Below are 21,170 nucleotides of genomic sequence, written 5' to 3'. Positions count from 1 at the left end.
TCACCACTCCACCCCCCAGATCTTCATAATGAGTATTCTACTTGTAAAAAATGGCGTAAATTTCAGTTTGTTTCGAACAATGCTATAAATTGTAGCAGGACCACCACATAGAGTTTGTGTAGCTTGTGCTGTGCAGATGGGCAACCAGCCAAGAAGAGATGGGAAGGTAGAAATCCAGCCTGCAATCTGCAGCAGGTAGTGTGCCCCAAATATGAGGGTGCAATCACTTAGCGTTAGGAATACTTTTTTCTAATTTTTACGAAGTAAAGGCCACCTGGCCAAGGTGCATTTGGGGTTGTGTCTATCCAGAGGGAATGTTGTTTTGTTTTTAATTCTAACAGCACTTAATTGTGTGGTTTCCAGATTTGTTCACAAAACGACAATGTAGTGAGGCACCTTCAGAAGTTGGAATCTTCAAAGATCCTCAGCAGGGTAGATAGAAAACTCTTGGTTTGCTTGATAGAAAGTGACATGCTTTGCCAAAAGTATCTAACAAAACCCAGCAAGCACATAAAGAGCTGAATTCCTTGATATTAAGAGCACTGAAATTGAAAGATGTTAGGAAAGAAAAAAAGGCGCCCACATTACTTGAAGGTAAGGGCAACAGACTGTAGCTGTATTTTTTCCAGGAGTAGCCAGAAACACCAGCAGTGAAGACTGTGATTTTGTGACTCAAGTGTTTATTTTTTCTAAGATGACAAGCAATTGTAGCAAAAGGTGTATTTTACACCTTTTAAATGAATCTTTTAATCTTTTAAATGGGTTTTGAAGCCAATGACTTCTTTGCATACACAGATTACTATATTAAAATAATTTATGGAACCATGTATAGATGTTATTTTCATGTGTATAATTTGTAGACAACCCTGATGAATGGCAAGACAAAATGTAACTAAAAGAGTAACAGAAAGCAAAGCATTATATGTGTTAAAACTTGCACCTAAAACTTGAATTTCAATCCTTATTTCCAGAAATGTGGGATTATTTTATTAGATGAGAATTTAGGTCTTTTTTAAAAAAAACATTTTGGTACTAGAATGGATGTGTAGTTAACACTAGACTGCTATGTAAAAAAGTTCCAAAATAATAAATGTTGTATTTAAGTATCAATTTCTATAAGTGTAGTTTTGATTAATGTAAGATCACAGAAACTTTTTTTTTTCTAACAAGGAGTGTTAGGGACTTCTTTAAGATGAAAAGAAAACAGATAAACATGACTAATAAAAGGGCAACAACTACATACCTATTAATAATTACTTCAATGAAAAGATAGCTCTGTGAATAAAATTTAAGTGATGTACAGTGGAAATTGGACCGGCTCATTTTTATATTAAAATAAAAGATTTCCTGTATTACAACTTACATTTGCATGCTAGAGGTAAAGTGTCTTAAGTGGTTATTTTATAGTTCTTTCTAATAAAATGTACAAAACAAACAAGTACCTAGAATGCCCATTTGGGGGCCTTGATGATGACATAATGAACTTGGGTTTGGGCTTGGTTTGTAAATCCAGAATCCAGAGGTTCAGGTAGCATATGGATCAGGGTTATTCTCAGTGGGCCGAAAACTACAACATTTTAGTTTCTCCTCAACTCTCTTACCTCCTAACTCTCAGTGTTTAGAGTGGTGGGGCTGGGGATGGGAGCTTCCCCAAAACTGTACTCCCATGTTCATTGCAGCATTATTCACAGTAGCCAAGATGAGGAAACAACCCAAGTGTCCATCAGCAGATGCATGGATAAAGAAGATGTGATTATATATATATATATATATATATATATATATATATATATATATATATATATATATATATATATATATATATATATTATTCAGCCATGAGAAAAAAGGAAATCTTGCCAGTTATGACAACTTGGATGTACCTTGAGGGCATTATGCTAAGTGAAACAGCCAAACAGAGATACTGCATGTTATCACTTATATGTGGAATCTAAAAAAAAGTCTTAACTCATGGAAACAGAGATAAGAAAGTGGTTGCCAGGGACTGGGGGTGATGGAAATGGGGAGTGGTTGGTAAAAGGGTACAAACTTTAATCTGTAAGATGAATAAAGTCTGAGAATCTAATGTAAAACATGGTGACTGTAGTTAACAGTGTGTTACATAATTGAAATTAGCTGAGAGTAGAATTTAAATATTTTCACCAAAAAAAAAAAAGTGAGGTGATGGATGTGTTGATTAACTCTATAGTGGGAATCAAATGAAAACCGTGACAACAATGTCAACACAAATACACATATACATATATGAAATACATAAGATGTGGCCAGAAGCACACTACTTCACTGAGATTCAAAGGAGACTATGTCCCTACAAGACAGGATATTTTGTTCTGATGTGCTACTGAGATAACCTTACTTCTGCTACCTCCCACCCCCATATACCTTGGAGAAATTATGTCCTCAGAGCCACAGGTGTCTTCTCTGTTACCTTGCCTCTCAGGAGGTCCATTCTCTGTTACCTTGCCTCTCAGGAGGTGCCAAGGAGATGGAGTGGTTTAAAGGCAAGTATCTATTACATTAAAAATGTGCAAATTCTATGAACCAAGCAATTCCGTGTTCTGCTACTATCTACCTTAGACAAATGCTCACGACACACACACGGAGGCATTGATTATGACAGCAAAAGATGTGTAAATTAAAAAAAAAGTGTGGAGTATACTTACAGCAGCACAATATATACCAAAATCTGTAACATTAACTTTTCGAATTAAGAAAATTGGGTAAGAATTTGTGTCCATGATACAGGTGATAAAGGTAAAGGGCTTCTCCAGGCCCTTGGGCTCTAGTTCTCTTTTATGGTGCCTATTAGGGGATATTCTGCATCAAAGTGTAAAGTGTACTGTTGAAAACTTGTAACCCCTATTCAGGCTACAATTGCATGTCGTGTGTAGAATTATTAAGTGTCTCATTATTTGGAGATTTGGGGGAATTTCTTTGAAATGACAAGCACAGTGATGTGACTACCAAAATATGATGGAATGTTCTCATAGGCAAGAATTTAGGACAAGGGTGAAAAGAGTCCCTGTCTAGTTTGCTTGTGAAACGATGTCTAAATTGCATTTAATTCTGGGTACTACCGTTTAGCGGGGACATTGGTACATTGCAGTGTGTTTTCAACTCATCATGATGGTGAGGGAAACTGAAACCATGTCACATGAGACAGAGGTAAAAAAAAAAAAAAAAAGCCCCCCAGCGAAGTAGAAAAACCTCCAGAGAGAATCATGTGGAAGAGTCTTCTGTATGTTTTACGGGACCAGAACCAGGATGGCGTTACACAAACACAGGTTCAACCAGGGAGAGGTGGGAAGAGACAGATCTGAAAGCAGAAGGTCCAGTCTATTTCATGACAGAGATCTTGGGGAAAGTCATTTAAATTCTTGAATCCAGTGCTGCTCAATAGAACTTTCTGCAATGAGGGAAGTATTCCATTTTTTCCTGTATAGTACAGTAGCCACTAACCACACGTGTCGTATTTAGCCCTGGAAATGTGGCTAGCATGACTTAGGAACTGAATTTTAAATTTTAATTAATTTAAATTTAGCTACACGTGGCAGGTGGCTATAGTATTTGCAAGGTGCAGCTGTTAGCCTTAATTTCCTCCTCTCTGGAATGGGAATAATAACACTTATCGAATTGTCGACCTAAGGTTCACATGACAATGTATGTGACCTCTGAAAACCTGTACCGTAGTACTATGCAAGCGTTAATTGTGTTGATAATTGTTTTATTATTGTCTTATCCTCAAGAGTTTCTAACACTTTTGAATTAAAGAAAAATGGAATAAGCAGCTGAGAAAGTAGAGTTGCCCAAGTCTGGTTTTCAAATATAGGTTTGAGGCAGGCCTATATTAGAGAAAGGACAAAAACACCCTGGAGAGTTGGGCTAAATCCAACAGTCCTTCAAGGCCCTCAAGTTCTTCCTTCCTGCCCCTGGCTGCGTTAACGACCCTCCCCTGGGCATTATCAGGACACTTTTCACACTGTATTGAAAAAAAAACAGTGTTTACTCATCTATGTCTGAGAGCAGGTACCTCATACCTGTGTCATTCACGGTTGTGTCCCCTGCGCTTAGTCAACTGCCAGGCACATAGTAAGTCCTCAATCAATACTTGTTGAACGCTTGAACGATTACCTTACCATGTCTTGGTGAAAGTATAATTCCCTGATAATAATTAACTATTTGTGGGAAACATTATTACAGTTGTGGACGAAGCGGATATGAATACCGGCTCCCAAAGCGGCACGGTTGGACATCCTCGGTGCCAAAAGGCCTGGCAACGATGACCTCTCGTTTTTACACGTTTCCCTCCCTCTGGTCTTCAGGCTGTAGAGGACCTCGCCGTCACGAGATCGCAACAGCCCGCGCCGTGATGAATACTAGCGGTTCGCGCGACAAAACTACATTTCCCAGCTGACTCTCGTGCGCGCGCTCCTGTCCGCGCGCGGGGGGCGAGTGCACCAGGCGCTCGCTCCCTGCGGGGCGCTCCTTGCCCGCCGGAGCCTTTGCCAGGGGATGAGGTGGGAGGCGCTAGAAACCACTTAGCTACAGCCAACCGCTCAGTGCAGCACTCGCTAGCTCCCCCCGCCAGCGGAAGCGTCCGCGGAGCACAATGCAGCACTGAGGCAGCGCCGCGGTGGAGGCTGCAGCGCCACGGCCGCTGCAGCATCGGCTGGGGCTGGGAGGGGGCGGCCCAGGCGAGCCGGGGGACTCTGGGCGAGGGAGCCGGACCAGCTGCCCGGGTATGAGCAGCTGAGCGTCTCCAGCGAGGCGGCTGACGGCAGCACCATGCAGGCGGCGGCGGCTGCGTCCGTGCCCTTCTTGCTGCTCTGCGCCCTGGGGACCTGCCCCCCGGCGCGCTGCGGCCGGGCAGGTAAGTTCGCCATCCTCTGTGGCTTCGGGACGTACCATTTGCCAGGAATCTCTGCAGTCCTCAAGCTCATTGCAAAGGAGCATCCCCATTTCCCGAGTGCGCGGGGAGATTGTTTTTTTTTTTTTTTTTGGAAGGGTGGTGAGAAGTGGAGCAAAAATACATGTGGGGGCGCGCGGGTGCATTTGAAGCCTTGGGTCAAATGCCTGTTTTTATTTTGAAGAAGAGGCATGCGGAGGATGGGAAAGGGGTGCTCTGCTTCTGGGCCCCGATCCTGGATGCTCTCAGATGAGCTGGCCTCAAGACTCTCCGGCTGGTGTCTCTGTGTCCTTCCCAGATGGAGTCCGGGAGGGAGGGGGCGTTGGGATATTCAGAGGGGAGGCGTCGGACCGCAGGAAGGACGAGTGTAAGTCAGGGTCATTATTTTCTCCCCATCCCTCCTCTCCTTCCTGCCTGGAGGAGACGCCTCGTTGACGGAGCTAGAGAGGAGGAACGAAAACCGCTTCCTGGAGCGCCAGAGCATCGTGCCACTCAGGCTCATCTACAGCTCCGGCGGCGAAGATGAAACTGGGCATGACGCGCTTGACACGCGGGTGCGAGGCGACCCCGGCGGCGGACAGGTGAGAGGCGCGGTCCGGGGGGTGGTCCTCCCTGCCGCCCGGCCCGCCTGAGACGGCCGGTTTGCTCTCGGTTGCCCTGGAGATGCAATGTCTTCTGTGGAATGAGCGCAATCCTAAAGCGAGTCCTGCAGGGCGGTCCCTGTGCAAAAAAGAAGGGAAAGGCGGGGACAAAAACCCAAAACAACCACAGGCGGGGGGCTTTGCTCAAGAGGAGTTTGTGCAGGATGCTTCCAGCAGGGCGCAGACCCTCGCACCTCTCCCAAGCAGAAGCCATGCATAGGCAAGAAGGGATATCATATTTGGGCAGGGTTTGCATCATTATTGTTGTTGTGGTGGTGGTTTTAATCCTCAAAGAGAAGACTTTAAAAGTGATTTAAATAAAGATTGGTACCGTAGAAAAATTGGGAAAACAAGCCTAGACATTCCTAACTAAACTTCAACACTAAAAATAAGCTATACTGCAAGGTTTCCAGCTCACTCAATTTGTGGACACCAGACATGTGTCCTTCCAGAAAAGGCGTCCCCTCCTTTCTTCGTTGGTAGGAGCCCTCTTGGTGTAATTAGGGCCATGTTGTTTATTGGCATTTATAAATTGTGTTGAATAAAATGTAAGTTTGCCAATTACCCTTATTTAGTTTAGACCAATATCACACATCTACAGATATGCCTGAAAATTATTTTGAACTTACTAGTTAATTTCATTAACTATTTGGGGGCTCTGTAAACATGTTTTGTGTCGTGTTTATATATATCAACCTGGTGACCAGTTCACCCACCAGTAAGAGCATATTAAGATATAACTTGTTCATGTAGTTGAAAATTTGTAAACTTAAATGAAGCAAAGTTACACTCATTTATCTGTATGTGTAAAATTTATAAAAATCGGACAGTACTATTTTAATTTGTATTTGTAGCCAAATGCTTAGTTTTGTTAAAATTTTAATATAAACTCGGAATTAATTTAAAGGGCTACAGTAATATTCATCAAAGTTACATTATTGTAGTACAAAACCTAATATGCCAACCCTTTAATGAAGCATTCCAATATTTGAATTAATGTTTGGTAAATGCCTATTTTCTTTTACCATTTTAACTTGTTTCCATAGTAAAACTGAATAAGCAGGGGGCACAGTCTCATTTTTCAGTGCGTTAGAATTAGTCTCACATTTATTTACAACTTTTGATTATAAAAAAAGCTAAAAAAAATTTAAAAATTTCAAACACAGTAGATAGAATATTATAATGAACTCCCAGATTCAACAATTAGCAACTTCTATTAATTACCAATTGAGTTGTCAATTACCAATTTTGTTTATCTATATTCTACCTATTTTCTTTCTCTTCCTGTATTATTTTGAAGCAAATCATATCATTTCATTTATGAAAAAATTCACTAAGCATCGTTAAATGACAAGAATTCTTTTAAAAATGTAACCATATTATATCTAATATATATATTAAATATTAAGTATATAAATATGTTTAAATATATTATGTATTGTGTATACATACATTAAATATATTTATTTAAAATATGTATATATACAGAGGGTGCCAAAAAATGTATACATACACATTTTAAGAGAGGAAAAAATTGTACTAAAATTACACTGATGATAACCACTTTGAGCACCTCTTGTAATTGCAGAAGTCAAACGTGACTTGTATTCATCTTTTGTTATCAGTATATATTGAGTATTACAATTTTAATACAGTTTTTTTCCTTTCTTAATGTGTATACATTTTTTGGCACCCTCTGTATATTGGGCCATTTATTTAATACTTATATTAAATAAATATGTGTAAATATAATACATAATATATTTAAGTTTGTTTATTTGATCCAGGACCTAAATCATGTCTGTAGACAGCAATAAACTTATTTTTTTGGTCACTTTAATGCATAGTTTTTCCCTCTTTTTTTTCTTACAATTTATTCCCTGAAGACATGGGATCTTTCATCCAGTAGAGTTTCCCACAGTGTGAATGTTTGCTGATATAGCCAGTGCTTGCTTTAAAACAGATCACAAAGACTTTCTCAGAAAGGAAGGGAGACAGAATGAAGTAGAAATTCAGAAAAAAACAAACAAACAAAAAACTGCAGGATTAACCTGGAAACACCAAGTCTCTGTCTCACTCTGGTAACGTCCTTAGGTCCCTCTGCCCTTCTTGTTGTTGGTGAAATACCACCACTTTTGGAAAACAGGCCAGCCCTCTTAATTTTCTCCTCATTTAGGGATCTCTACTTCTGCAGTTTTTTGGTTCATAGGCCTCTCCACTTGGGGCAGAAGATACTTTGGATCCCTGCAGCTTTTACTTTCTACAGCAGTAAACCTCACCATTGTGAAGAATGGCTCTGGCTTTTGGTGAGGTGTGAATGAATTGGTAGGATTTAGGTTAAACAGCATGAGTAGATTATTAATTCAAGTCAGAAATGAAAGTGAAGATACTGTCTTGTCATCAAAGTAATTATTACAAGAAATGATCTCAGTGCCTGGCACATAGTACATTTGGTTGGATGTCTGAATCACCTGGGGAGCCTTTGCAATTTCCAATGTTCCTTAAACTACAGCTAGAAATCACTTATACGAGAACTGAATCTGGCAGGTAGAGTTGTGAAGACCTACTTGCCATATGCTGACTTCTCCTACAATTAGGAAACTGAGGCGTTTTCCTGCATTTTGGCATTTCTAGTTTCCATAAGAGCTGTCATTGGACCTGAAAACACAAGTTGATTGCATATGGCCCTTGTTATTTCTTTAGTAATTAAATAGATATAATAGATTTAGTAATTAAATAGATATAATGTATGGCATCTTAGCTACCATAGATATTTTTAGCAATTTCTTTTCTGCTTCAGAAATAAAGTAGGATGATTTATATATAACTTATATTTTCATTTGTTGATTTGTTTATTTAAAGGCATTTATTTACTTGAGCTACTGGGTACCAATTTTTGTGCAAGGCCCTGGGGATTTAGAGATAAAAGACACAGTTCTAGCCTTTCAGGGACTTACGGACAAATGGGAAGATGAATGAGTGAATAAGCAGTCACATTCTGCCTTCTGTGTGATTTTCTGGAGGTGATCACAGACAGCTGTGGAAGCTGAGAAGACCCATTAATTAACTAACCCAGGTGAGCAGTCAGGGTGGGCTCTCTGGGGGAGGTACTGTCTCAGTTCTGTTTTGAGAGTGAGTAGGAATTGGCCACATTAAAGGGAGGGAAGAGGAGTGTCAAACCCGAGGGGCAGCAAGTACATAGGCATGTGGGAGTCAGGACACATTTTTGTTAACCACAAATACTTAGGATTTAAGGGACAAATACGACGAAACAGGAAAGCAGATAGTAGATGCTGCAGCACCTTCATGATCTGTGGAGGAAATCTGAACTTTGTCATAAAGGCAATCTAAAGATTTCGGTAAGGAGAGTTAATTGACCAGATTTATGTTATTGAGGGACAACCCTCATTGTTAGAAATGAATAATTTTAATTTCAAAGAGTAAGTGAATGGGTTGTTTAATTGATAGGTAAATGCCAGTTCACATACTCATTAAGCCTCATAAGGACTTAATTACTAAGTAGACTGAAAATACTGTATAAAGGAATTAATATTTATAGAGCACTTGGAACAATGCTGGGCATATTGTAAATACTGTATGTTAAATAACATAAACTCCCTCAGGCTGCTTGAGTACTACTGAGAAATTAGATATGACATCACTCTAATGCAAAAATTGTGCCCTAATTACCTGAGTTTAACACATTCCCAGATGTAAGTTACAAATGATTTGAATTTGCATGACTAAGTGGAATCTAACAGTGCTAGAGATGGAAGAGACCTTACAGGTCATCTAAAATAATTCAGGAATTATTTCTCACCTAAAATCACCTAACATCAAGCCACTGACCCAGAGTAAGGAAATCAGTCATGTGTCACTGAATTTTTCAGAAAGCTCCCAAGAAATATGATGGTATAAAATACCTTACTTTTACTTTTAACTTGCCTTGTTTCAGTTTTCATTACTAAACAAAACAGAACACATATTTTTGGAAGAAATTTAGATTGTAGTTATGTGGAATTACTAGCAATTGGTGTGACATAATAATTCTGCTGATATTAGTCCATGTTGCAAAAGATTTCTTTACTTGAAGTTACTTGAATGCATACTTTATTTTTATCCCCAGTGGGATGATAGCCCATACTGAAAGCTTATTATGCCATAAAGTCCTAGAAATCACTTATTTGACAAAGAAATCATATTTGATTGTGGGTAACCTTGCTATCCTCAAGATTGGCTACCTAGTCTGAAGTAATTTCAATCCTGTAAAATAGTACTCACAACTATAATATTCAAAATATTTAGTCTTTCTTTTCTTCTTTTGACTTGAAATTATTTGTGCTGAAGGAATTGTTTGCACATAAAAGGACAACATTTTTAACTCAATACTCAATGGACAAGCTATCACCTATTGAGTCTTATTGGTGGCTTGATACTGATAATCACATAATTGCTATTTTTAAGAATAAGCACCTTAATGGTTACTCCTTTTTTGCTAGCCACACATGACAGATTTATAGTAGCATTAACTTAGGTTATTTGGTGGATTATTTTGTTGTGTGGTCATCCCATAAATTTTCAATAATTTGTTTTTCACCCAGTTATTACATTTCTCTACATGCAGCAGAATTTGTTTTTGTCAGAAGTCTTTGTTGTCAGTGAATAAGTGGGCTACTTATTTATCTCTTTCCCTGGCAAGTGTTGTAGCTTCTCAAGTAGTCAGGTGCCAAGAACATAGACCTACAAGTTATCATAGTTTTGATAATCAGTAATGAATGGGGAACGTGCAAGATGATAGCAAGATGGTAAGCAGTAGGAATGCTCTGTTTTTATGATTATATTTATACATATGCCTATGATGAGCTGTACGTCAAATGGTGCTGTTTCACTTAGGAGCATTGAGTCAGCTTGACGGTAGATTTTCTGCAGTACTGCTTCCCTAGCGAAAAAGGGCTCCTAGGAATTACAGCCGTAGAAGTATTTTGCAAGGATAGCACATTTTTTTCTTAATGTGCATTTGTTAAACCTAAGTAGCTCAATATTGATAAAGTTTTTGCCACCAATCAAAACTTTGTTCTGCTGCTATAAATAACAAGGTGACATTTCTTAGTGCATTTTTATTCCCTTATCAACCGTCTTCTCTTACAATTAAATACTGAAAACTTATTATGCCGTAATAAAGAAAATAACATTCAGAATTAAACGTGTTTTCATTAAATCTTATCTTTATGAGATCCCAATTTGTATATATTTCTTTGGGTCATCTTTGAAAGTCTGCTTAATGATTTTTACTGTGCACCAAAACAACCTGTCTTTCATAGCTTCTTTACAGCTGCATACGGGATTATGAATTACTCTCAGAGCCTATGGGTTGATAAAAATTTTCTTAGTTTTACTTGCTTTCTCTTATTTCAAAGAATGCCAAGTGTGCTATCATTTTTAATGATCGGAGCCCCTCCTGAAAGTACATGGAGGGAGGAAACTACATGTATAACACAATGAAAGCAGGCATCTGTAAGGTCTGTAGTACTCTGTAGCTCCCGTGGAGCCCAGATATAGGGCCACATTTGTCGTTAAGTCTCATGGATAAGCCCCAAATGGAAAAAGAATGGTAATACCAGGAGGAGGAGAGCAGAAAAAGAGGAGGAAACCTTGAGGAGACTAGTGAGAAGGAAAGAGAAATCAGGAAAAGAGAGAAATACTTATAATCATGTTATCATATGTTATAGTATATACTAAAATATTTAATCAACAGTACCTTATGTGGTGACTTTTTGTGTGCCAAACAGTTCTCTGAGTACTTGATGTACATTAATGCATTGCATCCTCACAAGAATCATGTGACAGGTAATACTTATCAGCTGCAAAAATCACAAAACTGGTAGAAAGCTGAGGGGCACCTTGAACCCAGGCACTTCTGCGTCTTTGCCCTGCCTCTGTGCTTAACCACAGTGCTAAACTGGCCTATGGTGGGAAACCACAGGCATTTCTGTAATGTCATTCAGTAGCACTGGGGTCAAAATTTTCTTACATCTGCCCTTTGCAACTATATATTTCTTGCAGCACTTGAAAATATTTTTGTTCAAGTTATAGATCGTGTTTCCCTGAAAATAAGACCTAGCCGGATAATCAGCTCGAATGAGTCTTTTGGAGCAAAAATTAATATAAGACCCGGTCTATTTTACTATAAGACCAGGTATAATGTAATATAATATAATATAATATAATATAATATAATATAATATAATATAATATAATATAATATAGGGTCAATATAATATAACATAATATAACATAATAAAATGGTATAATATAATACCAGGTATAATATAATATATAATATAATATAATATAATATAATATAATATAATATAATATAATATAATAATATAATACCGGGTATAATATAATATGATATAATATAAGATACCAGGTCTTATATTTAAGACTGGATCTTATATTAATTTTTGCTCCAAAAGACGCATTAGAGCTGATTGGCTGGCTAGGTCTTATTTTCTGGGAAACACGGTGGTAGTGAAGAAGCTTGCAGCACACAGCAGGGCTTCTTCATTTCTACTGTCTTGAGACTGACAGTGGAATATGGAAAGATATTTAATATTCAAAAGGTGAAAAACACCTCTTGAAGGACATGTGTTTTGTTTTGTAACAATGCGTACATTGATTATTATAATCTTTATAAATCAAAGATTTTAGTATTCAGCAGTCAACACCAAAATTATGTATGCTCTTTTGTGGTCAAAGTTTTATAAGACAGAAACATCAAATGCTAAACAGGGATCCATATTCATATGTTCTCCTCCAAAATAAAAGGTATGAAATATCTTTTGGGTCTTCATAGAACAAGTAGCTGCAGAATCCCAAATGTCAGAACACAATCAGGTATAAGAGATACATAATCAGTAAATAATTATCCAAAACAACAGCTGCAGAGAACATCTAGTTGGATGTGTTCACTTTGCTAATAAAAGCACTAGAAAGCAACTATTTAGTGAAAGCTGAAAAATAACAATTACTATTTATTGAACATGTACCATGTACCAGGCATTGTGCTGAGTGATTCACACGTGTTCTCTTTCATGAGGTAGATTATTATTTCCATTTTATCAATGCGAAAACTGAGGCTTAAGGAAGCTCATTAACTTGCACAGGATATAAACCTAATAAGTAGTGTATTGGGAAAAGAATTCTCAAAGAGAAAGTTAGAAATCCACATAAAATAATCCTTTTCGTTAGGTTGGTAGAAAAGTAATTGCGGTTTAAAAGGTTAAAAATAATGGTAAGAATCGCAGTTACTTTTGCACCAACCTAATAATTGTTGCTATTTATTTAACATGTGATTACCCATTTATCTCTGTGCTGGGACATACCTAACATTATTTCTTTAAGAAGCTCTTAGTCCTGCCCAGGTCTCCTTCCTAGCTAACTTCATCCAGGGGTAGATTGATGTCATGTTGAGCACTTGTTATGTTCATTTCTAGAAATAGATATACTTTCTATTTCTAGCTCAGATCTTCTTTTAATACCTAAATCTATATCTAAGTAGCAGCAGAGAATATCTGTACTCTGAGTATTTGTTGGAGTTTAATCTGCCAGAAATTCACTTACAAGAAACTAATTATGGAGGATTATCCTCTATTCCTCCACAGTGTCCTGGCCTCACCTCCCGAGATCCTGGGGTGAGGGTATTTAAAAAAATCTCCTCAGTGGATTCCAGTTTGTACCCAGGGTTGAGGAGCTCTGAGTATTCGTAAGATTTAAGGGATTTTTTTTTTCTTAAATCTCTTTGGATTTAAGTTAGTCACAGAAGAGTTTGATATCTAAACTGGTATAAATTTTCTCAGTCACTTCCCTGACCTCTTCAATCGCCTACCATGCTTTTTCTAAAGGATATTTTAATGTCATTGTAAGAAACATTTCTGAGAAACCAGTTACGATATTAACGGAACATCACAAATGGTGTCTGATCAGGACCAAGAGGAGAGATTTGCCATGTAACTGTTTCCTTCTTTGAGTTGGATGCCAACTCAACTTTTGAGGCAAATTGTGCTCTCCTGCAAAATGAAAGTCACAGCGTGAGTTTCCATGGCAGCTTCATGACTATCTCATAAGTGTGCTCTCTCATCATCCCTATTTCAACCAGAAGTCTTCTGAATTATTTATTGATTTGTGAAATTTATCAATCTGGGAAGTCAGATATATGCACATTTTCATATGCATGTTATACTCTGATTAAATATTCAGACTTAAAAAAGGTAATCTCAGAGAGGTTTCCTCTGTCCACTTTTCTAAAGTGGTCCCCTCCCCCCGTCCCTTATTACATTACATTACTCTGTTGTCTGCCTAACACTTGTTTGATTTGACATTCTTTTTAAAGATTGATTTGTTTATTGTCTTTCTTCCAAGATGCTACTACTGGAATGTAAACTATGAGAATAGTGATCTGGCCTGTTTATTCATGACACATCTCCACTTCCTAGAACAGAACCTGACACAATCAGTGCTTAATAAATATTTCTTGAAGTAACGAACTTTCTCTTGCTCCAGTTTTCTCATCTGCTTAAAAATTTTAGTTTAGCTTGTAATTGCCCATATAAACAACCTGAAATCCTTTCTGGAACAGTGTAGTGTTCCAAATGAATAAATGCATGAATAATTTTAGTCTTTTGCAATATTGAATTTACAAGGTCTGACAATTCAGTTTGCAAACTCATCCTAGAAAAATTGCTACATACCTCATTGCTGAGTATCACCACGGTCACCTTCCAACACTCCCCTTGGGAAGCTATGCACCGATGCCTGCACCTAATCCACCCTTCAAAGCAGTTTTGGAACTCTTTTTCTGGAATGGCCATCAGAGCTGTCATCGTATTACGCTTGATGACCTAAATGTCATCAAAATGTCTTCCTTTCAATATTTCCTTTATCTTCAGGTAAAGAAAGAAGTCATTGGGGGTCAGATCAGGTGAGTAGGGAGGGTGTTCCAATACAGTGATTTGTTTACTGGCTAAAAACTCCCTCTCAGACAGTGCTGTGTATTGTCGTAATGCAAGAGCCATGAATTGTTGGCTAAAAGTTCAGGTTGTTTTCGTCTAACTTTTTCACTCAGCCTTTTCTGCACTTGCAAATAGTAAACTCGGTTAACTGTTTGTCCAGTTGGTACAAATTCATAATGAATAATCCCTCTGATATCAAAAGAGGTTAACAACATCATTGCAACAAATTTGCGAACTCTATTGTCAGACATGGTATACCCCTTTTAATACTTATACTTGTTTTACACATAATTAGAGTTCAATGTGCTGTGTTTTTAAAAATATAAATACTTCATATATAAAAGATAATATTAGACTTTTTGGTGTTCTTTACTTCTGATTTCATCATTTGAGTTGCTTTTAAGGTAGAAATCTGTTTTCCCCAGCACAGACTATTATACATGACTTGATTTGGAAAATAAAATAAAAAAAATGCTGTATCATAATTAACAACTCTAAATGGAAAGAGAAGGGATAAGAACTCAATCCCTGACCCACCCCACTCCCTACACCTGCTCCACAATCTATTTGAAGAAATTTTTCAGGATCACATTTGTTAGCAAGGGTTAATCAACATTTTTCTTCTCCTTTTTAAAAATTAATTTTGTACCAGGGAGTTTTAGCACTTAGCAATTGTTGCCCTTTTGTTGCATTTTTTTATCCCACGTAAAGAACATTAGATAACTAACTCTTTGAAGATGGGAAATCGATGATACTTTTCGGAAGACAGACCTCAAGACCTCATATTTTGCAAGTGGTTTAAATGTTTTCTACCCACGGCAGAATTGGTTGACAGTTTTCTTAGACCATTTATTCTACTAGGCACTGTTTCATGTCTCTCGCCTTTACGTCTAATTGGTTGCTTTCTATTCTTCTTAATTTTTTTCAGTTTGCCTTTTAAGTAGACTTCTTTGGGAGAAATTGCCTTCATTTCCTCCACTCGCGAGGTCGGGATGTTGGGGTTTGGGCTGGTACACACAGTTTGGTACTCCTGGTCATAGCTCAAGCTTTTCTCTCAGTGGGATCTCTTTCTCTTGGGTTAGATAGCAAGATGCTGCCATTTCACAGAACTGGCAGGACTAGCTGCCATTTCACAGAACCTGATTCTGCAGATTTCCACAAACTGCCTACTGGATTTTTAATGTCATTGAAATATCCTGTTACGGGTCTGGCCAGGAACCCAGCTGTGGATCCTCGGCAGACATAAGTAACCTTCAAGATTATGCATGTGCTATTTATTATAGCTAAATCAGCTGTAGAACATCCTAAACTATGAGAACCATTTCGCAGTCCTGGATCAAAACTTTTATCCTACATTGCTTTTTTTCAAACTTATTTCCTCATAAATATACTTGTAAACTTGGACAGGTATTGATGAATAAGAGGGGGCGGGGGGGAAATTCAAGAAGTATTTATCGCTGTCACCAAAAGTGAAGCTATTTTCTGACTGGGTAGTGACTAGAGATAACGCTATTTCAAAACATGGTGTATAGCAATGTTTGTTTCATCTCAGTACCCTCTAGGGTTAAAAAGGAAAATTTCGGGGCTGAGATGCTGAGAATTCTCATTTGATTTAATTTTGGGGGTAAGTTTAGCATGATGTTCTGATAGTTCTTAATGATCTTGCATAGACAATGTTCTCTCACAATAAATGAAGGAAAAGTACTATTAGTTTATAACTTAACCAATTTAATATGAAATCTACTTGAGCTCATTGATTAATGGGCTGTTTAGGACGTTTCTTGAATGTTCTGATAAGGAAATCATGAGGTTTGCAGTTGTCAGAGGGTGATGGGGTAAAATTACTTTAATTTAGTTGTGCAGAAAAACATGGAGTGAAGGCATGCATCCTCCTCTTCATTTATTTCTTCCCAGCATTGAGCACAGAGCCTTGTATATAGCAAGTGCTTAACAAACAAACGTTGACTGAATGAAATCACCGATGCCAGTGACTTACAGACAGCCCTGTTTCATTCTTATGCCCCCAGATCCCTGTTGTTATGTTAGGTTTTCACTGGTCAATTATTTCTTTTCTCTTTCGTTCTTTTTTTCCTCATCTCTTAGTACAGGTTCTGCCCACTTTTCTGTTGCTGCTTTCCATTTGTCATTCTCCTGTGAGTTTAGCCTTGCTCTGTTCACTTTCCCTAGGACCCCTGGTTTATTTTACACTCGTTTCCCACTCTATTTCTGTCGAGTGCCTCTTTTTCTCTTAGCAACTACAGTAAAAACACTCTGAAAGGTTACTTGCACTTACTGTTGGGAACCATCTCTGCTGCAGTTTGCTAGAGTTGTATTTTGGGATTTGGAAAATGTGTTATAGTTCAACAAGCTTTCCATGTTACTGCTTACCTTTAAGCCCTATTTATTTATTTATTTATTTATTTAGTGTGTGTATGTGTGTATGTATATGTGTGTGTGCATATTTTCCTTTTTGTTTGTTTCTTTTGTTCCCCTTCAATTTTCCCTTATTTATTCTCTTCTTTGGGTATGGATTGAAGTATCCCTTCTACTCTTTACTGCTGGGTTAACAGCCCTTCTAAAACCATTCCCGTTTTTCTCATCGCTCATAACCGCTCTGGATTTAACAGTGGGTAATGTGCTCAGTCCATTCGCCTCACGTGCTGAGCATGTCACGGCTCAGTCTTCCGCAGTGATCCATTGCCACGTGGCTGCAGGACTCAGACTCGGTATGACGGAGTGATGAGGCACTTTGACAGTTACACTTGTCTGATAGGCTTGTCATGAAATCCTTACTGCTTATGGGTAGGGTGGGGTGGGGTAGGGTGGGGGGGTGTGGGGTAGGGTGGGGGGGTGTGGGGGGGTGGGGGTGGGGGGATTAAAACACCGATAACTTGGGTGTGTTAATGGAAGGTATCCCCATGAGATAGACGGTGATCTTGGGCTGGAACTTGATCATTCATAATCGCCATAATTTGTTTACTGCTTAGCACTGTGCCTGATGTGTAGTTGGTGCTCAGTAAATATGTATGGTCTGCTTTTGTTTCAATTTTCTGTCTCAAAGATGCAGAAAAAAAGTTCTGTGACCATTTAGGTTATTGATTTTTTGTTCTTTTGGTGGATTTCCAGTAGTTACAGTATTTTTTCCCTCTGGATTATTAAAATCTTTTGTTGGGATGGGTTCGAGAGGCGCCTGGGCCTCCTTCCACATTTATGTCTTATCTCTGACCTTGTTCTTCCTCTCCTCCCCACATGTGTTCTTGCTGGCCCAACAGAGCCATCCCATATATGGCATGCCCAGGTTCGGTGAGAGGCCCGTCTCTGTGAGCCTCTGAACTGATATAGCTGTCCTTCTTGCCTTAAGTTTGAGACAGGGTTTATTAGGAAAGGCTGTGCCTTGATGATAAGGGGAGGGAACATTGGAGAAAGTGGTGGGAACTCAGACAATGATTGGCACACTGTTATTCTACCATAGAGCCACCATGCTGCTCTTGCCCACTTTAATCACTGTGACAAAATCATTCATGTCAGTTTATAGCCCTTTCTCCCAACAAAAACAAATCCAAGCTGTTTAACCTTTGTGTGTGAATTTATTCACCAAATTTTGCCATTTGCTGCCTGAGGCTGCATTTTCTTTAAGACAATGATATATATATATATATATATATATATATATATATATATATATATATATACATACACACACACACACATATATGTATGTATGTTTTCTGGGAGAGTGACATAGTATTTTTGATGGCTCTGAAATCATGTGACATATTTAGCCAAGCAGTTCCCTTGATATTTGTTTTTGGAGTTTTGATTTTTTTTGAACTATAGTTTTGAACTAAGGACAACATTCTTTTTTTTTTTTCCCCTGTAGATAAGTCCCACATGCTTTTTTGTCTAATATTTTATTTTTATTTTTTCCAATTTTTACTTCCATTTTAGGGATTAACAAGTTAATATAAAGTACTTTATTTCTTAGGTAGTAGATATTACCCATATAGTAGTATTACTCCATGAAATCTCCATGCCTCCAAAAGATCTGCACATCTCATTGAAATCAGACAAAAACACCACTAGAGAATAGTCACGTTAGTATAAGTAGAGATCCCAGGGAAGGATGGTTCTCTGAGCTGTTTTCAAGCATTTGTATCTTAGTGTGAATGAAGGATCTGAAAGTAAGTTTAAGAGCAGAAAAGAAAATAAGGGCTTGTGGTGGGGAGGATGTTTCATATCAAAATATTAAGATCAAGTAGCTGGGCAGAAAAGTTAACTCTTTAACAGTTTTCATGACTTCAGCTGATCTAGTATAATCTCAGGACAAAATAATTCATATTTTAATTATATATGTATATATATTTAATTATATAGATAGTTTTTATAAGAGCTTTATTGAAATATATTTTGCATATCAGAATATACCTATTTAACAATAGTGTACAATTCAGTTTATTAGTATATTCAAACAGCTGTGCAACCATCACCACAGTCAATTTTAAAACATTTCCTTCACCTCAAAAAGAAACCTCATACACATTCCCCACACTCTCTCCTGAACCTACGCCCAACCCCAGCCAACCGCTCATCTGCTTTCTGTCTCTATAGACTTGCCTATTCTAGACTTTTCATATAAATGGAATGCTTCACTATGTGCTCTTTTGTGACTGGCTTCTTTCACTTAGTATATTTAGGATAATGTTTTCATGGTTCATTCCTGTCGTAGGATGTCATTACTTCATTCCTTTTTATTGCTGAATAATATTCCATCATTTATCTATTTATCTTGATGAAAATTTGGGTTTTTTCCACTTTTGGGGAATTTTACATAATGCTGCTATGAACATTTATGTAAAAGTTTTTGTGTGAACATGTGAAAACACACACACCAAAGATCAAAACAAGTTGTGAAACAATACTTTTATCCTTAATATATGCAGCAGTATACGTTTCCTTCTACTCTGTTCTTTGCCATTTTCTAAAAACAATTCTTGGCCAGTATGCACTAAAGCGATTTCAGAGTCCTCTAATGGATGATCAGACCTACAGTTTTAAAAACTGTGCTGCAGGGGTTCCTGACAGGTGAGACTAGTACTTAGGAGGCAGTTCTTCCTTTGCGCGACTCTGGTTAAAAACCGTTTTAGAAGGTTGAGTCACCATGTGCCTGCTTGAAGCTTCCAGCCATTAATTTTTGTTGCTTGTACTTTTCCTGGCCACAGGCTTAGTTAGAGACGTCTCTATGGTTATGTTACTCCCACCTCAGCTGTTAATGTGGCATCAGTGAAATCGACCATGGGAAGTTGCTTGGGAAAGTTGCTTTAGGACAACTTTTATTACGTTTTTAATTCTAGAAAACTTATGTTTTGAAATAATTTAAACATACAAAAAAGTAGACGGAATAATGTGATAGACGCTCTTACTCTCACCACCCAGAGTCAACAAAATTTAGTTGCTTTTTTTTTTTTTTTGAAGACATAAGCATTACAGATTTAGTTGATGATGTCCTGCCTTTCCATGTCCCCCTCCCTTTCCAGAGGAAATTAGCTTGCAAAGCATTCATCTTTCCGGCTTTGTTTTCATACTTTTACATAAATATTTATCCATAAATGATACATATTACTATATATTGTGTTTTTTAAATGTACATGTTTAGTATCATATAGATCCTTTTGCCACTTCTCAACTTTGATTTTCAATCTCTTATGTTGATACAGGTAAAAGAAATGAATTCGCTCTCTTTTATTGCTATCTCGTTTTCCATTTTGTAAACCTACTGTCATTTATTTATTTATTTTCCCAATAATGGCCTTTATAGATTGCTTCCAATTTTTTGGTGGTATAAGAGGTGTATGCCATTGACATATCCATGTGCGTGTGCTTCTGTGGGGCATATATTTAGAAGTGAAATTGTTCATTCTTAGAGTTTGTACCTTCTCAGCTTCTCTACAATTGCCAGATCACACAGTGATGTACCAATTTGCATTCTACTGGCAGTGCATGAGAATTTCTTCATCATCATTTAGAATCATAAAACTTTTAAATTTCTAGCAATGGTATGGGTGTGAAGTGGTGTTTAATTATTTTACTTTCCATTTCCCTGATGACTAATGAGATAGAGCACCTTTGGTGATTATATTTCTTCTTCTGAATGACCTAATTGTATACTTTCCCCATTTTTCTAGGGGGCTATTTATCTTTTTCTTATTGATTTATCGGCATTTTAAATATGTTATTGATTCTTTTCTATCATTGGTCATCTCTGTTGCAAATACTTTAAAAAAATCTTGTAGCTTACCTATTCATTGTCATGGTATCATTTGTTGTAACATTAAAAAATGTTTTTGATCTTATCCATATCAATCCTTTCCTTCCTGATTCTTGGTGTGTTTGTGCATTACTTTACTACCGAAGAATGTACTCTAGTTTTGGAATGTTCTTAATTTTTAGTAAAACAAGTCCCTGATAAAGTTTTCTTCTCAAAAAAGTATTATAGGGTAGTGATTATGAGTTAGAGACCTGAAATTAGAGTGTATGGATTCAAAGTCCACCTTTGCCACTAGCTAACTGTGTGACCTTGGCACACACTTA

The 21,170-nt window shown here is 37.7% G+C and overlaps 1 protein-coding gene across 22 annotated transcripts in view; it reads left to right on the top strand.

Annotated features, from left to right (window-relative positions):
- The first annotated feature begins 4,454 nt into the window (after nucleotides 1-4,454).
- Nucleotides 4,455-21,170, top strand: part of ADAM22 (ADAM metallopeptidase domain 22) — a 230,886-nt gene continuing 214,170 nt past the window's right edge. For 16 of the 22 annotated variants that reach the window (XM_019716319.3, XM_074340696.2, XM_019716291.3 and 13 more), the window contains exons 1-2: nucleotides 4,455-4,891; nucleotides 5,348-5,508. In XM_019716319.3, coding sequence (XP_019571878.2) covers nucleotides 4,807-4,891; nucleotides 5,348-5,508 — 246 coding nt within the window. In that variant the 5' untranslated portion in view covers nucleotides 4,455-4,806. The remainder of the gene's footprint in view (nucleotides 4,892-5,347; nucleotides 5,509-21,170) is intronic. The other 6 variants (XM_088797775.1, XM_019716328.3, XM_074340697.2 and 3 more) reach the window with 2 other exon arrangements.

This window comes from Rhinolophus sinicus, chromosome 4, assembly GCF_057876585.1.
Source record: "Rhinolophus sinicus isolate RSI-liver-muscle chromosome 4, RSI-T2T, whole genome shotgun sequence".
NCBI classification, from domain to species: Eukaryota; Metazoa; Chordata; class Mammalia; order Chiroptera; family Rhinolophidae; genus Rhinolophus; species Rhinolophus sinicus.
This window is presented reverse-complemented; position numbering and strand designations above follow the sequence as displayed.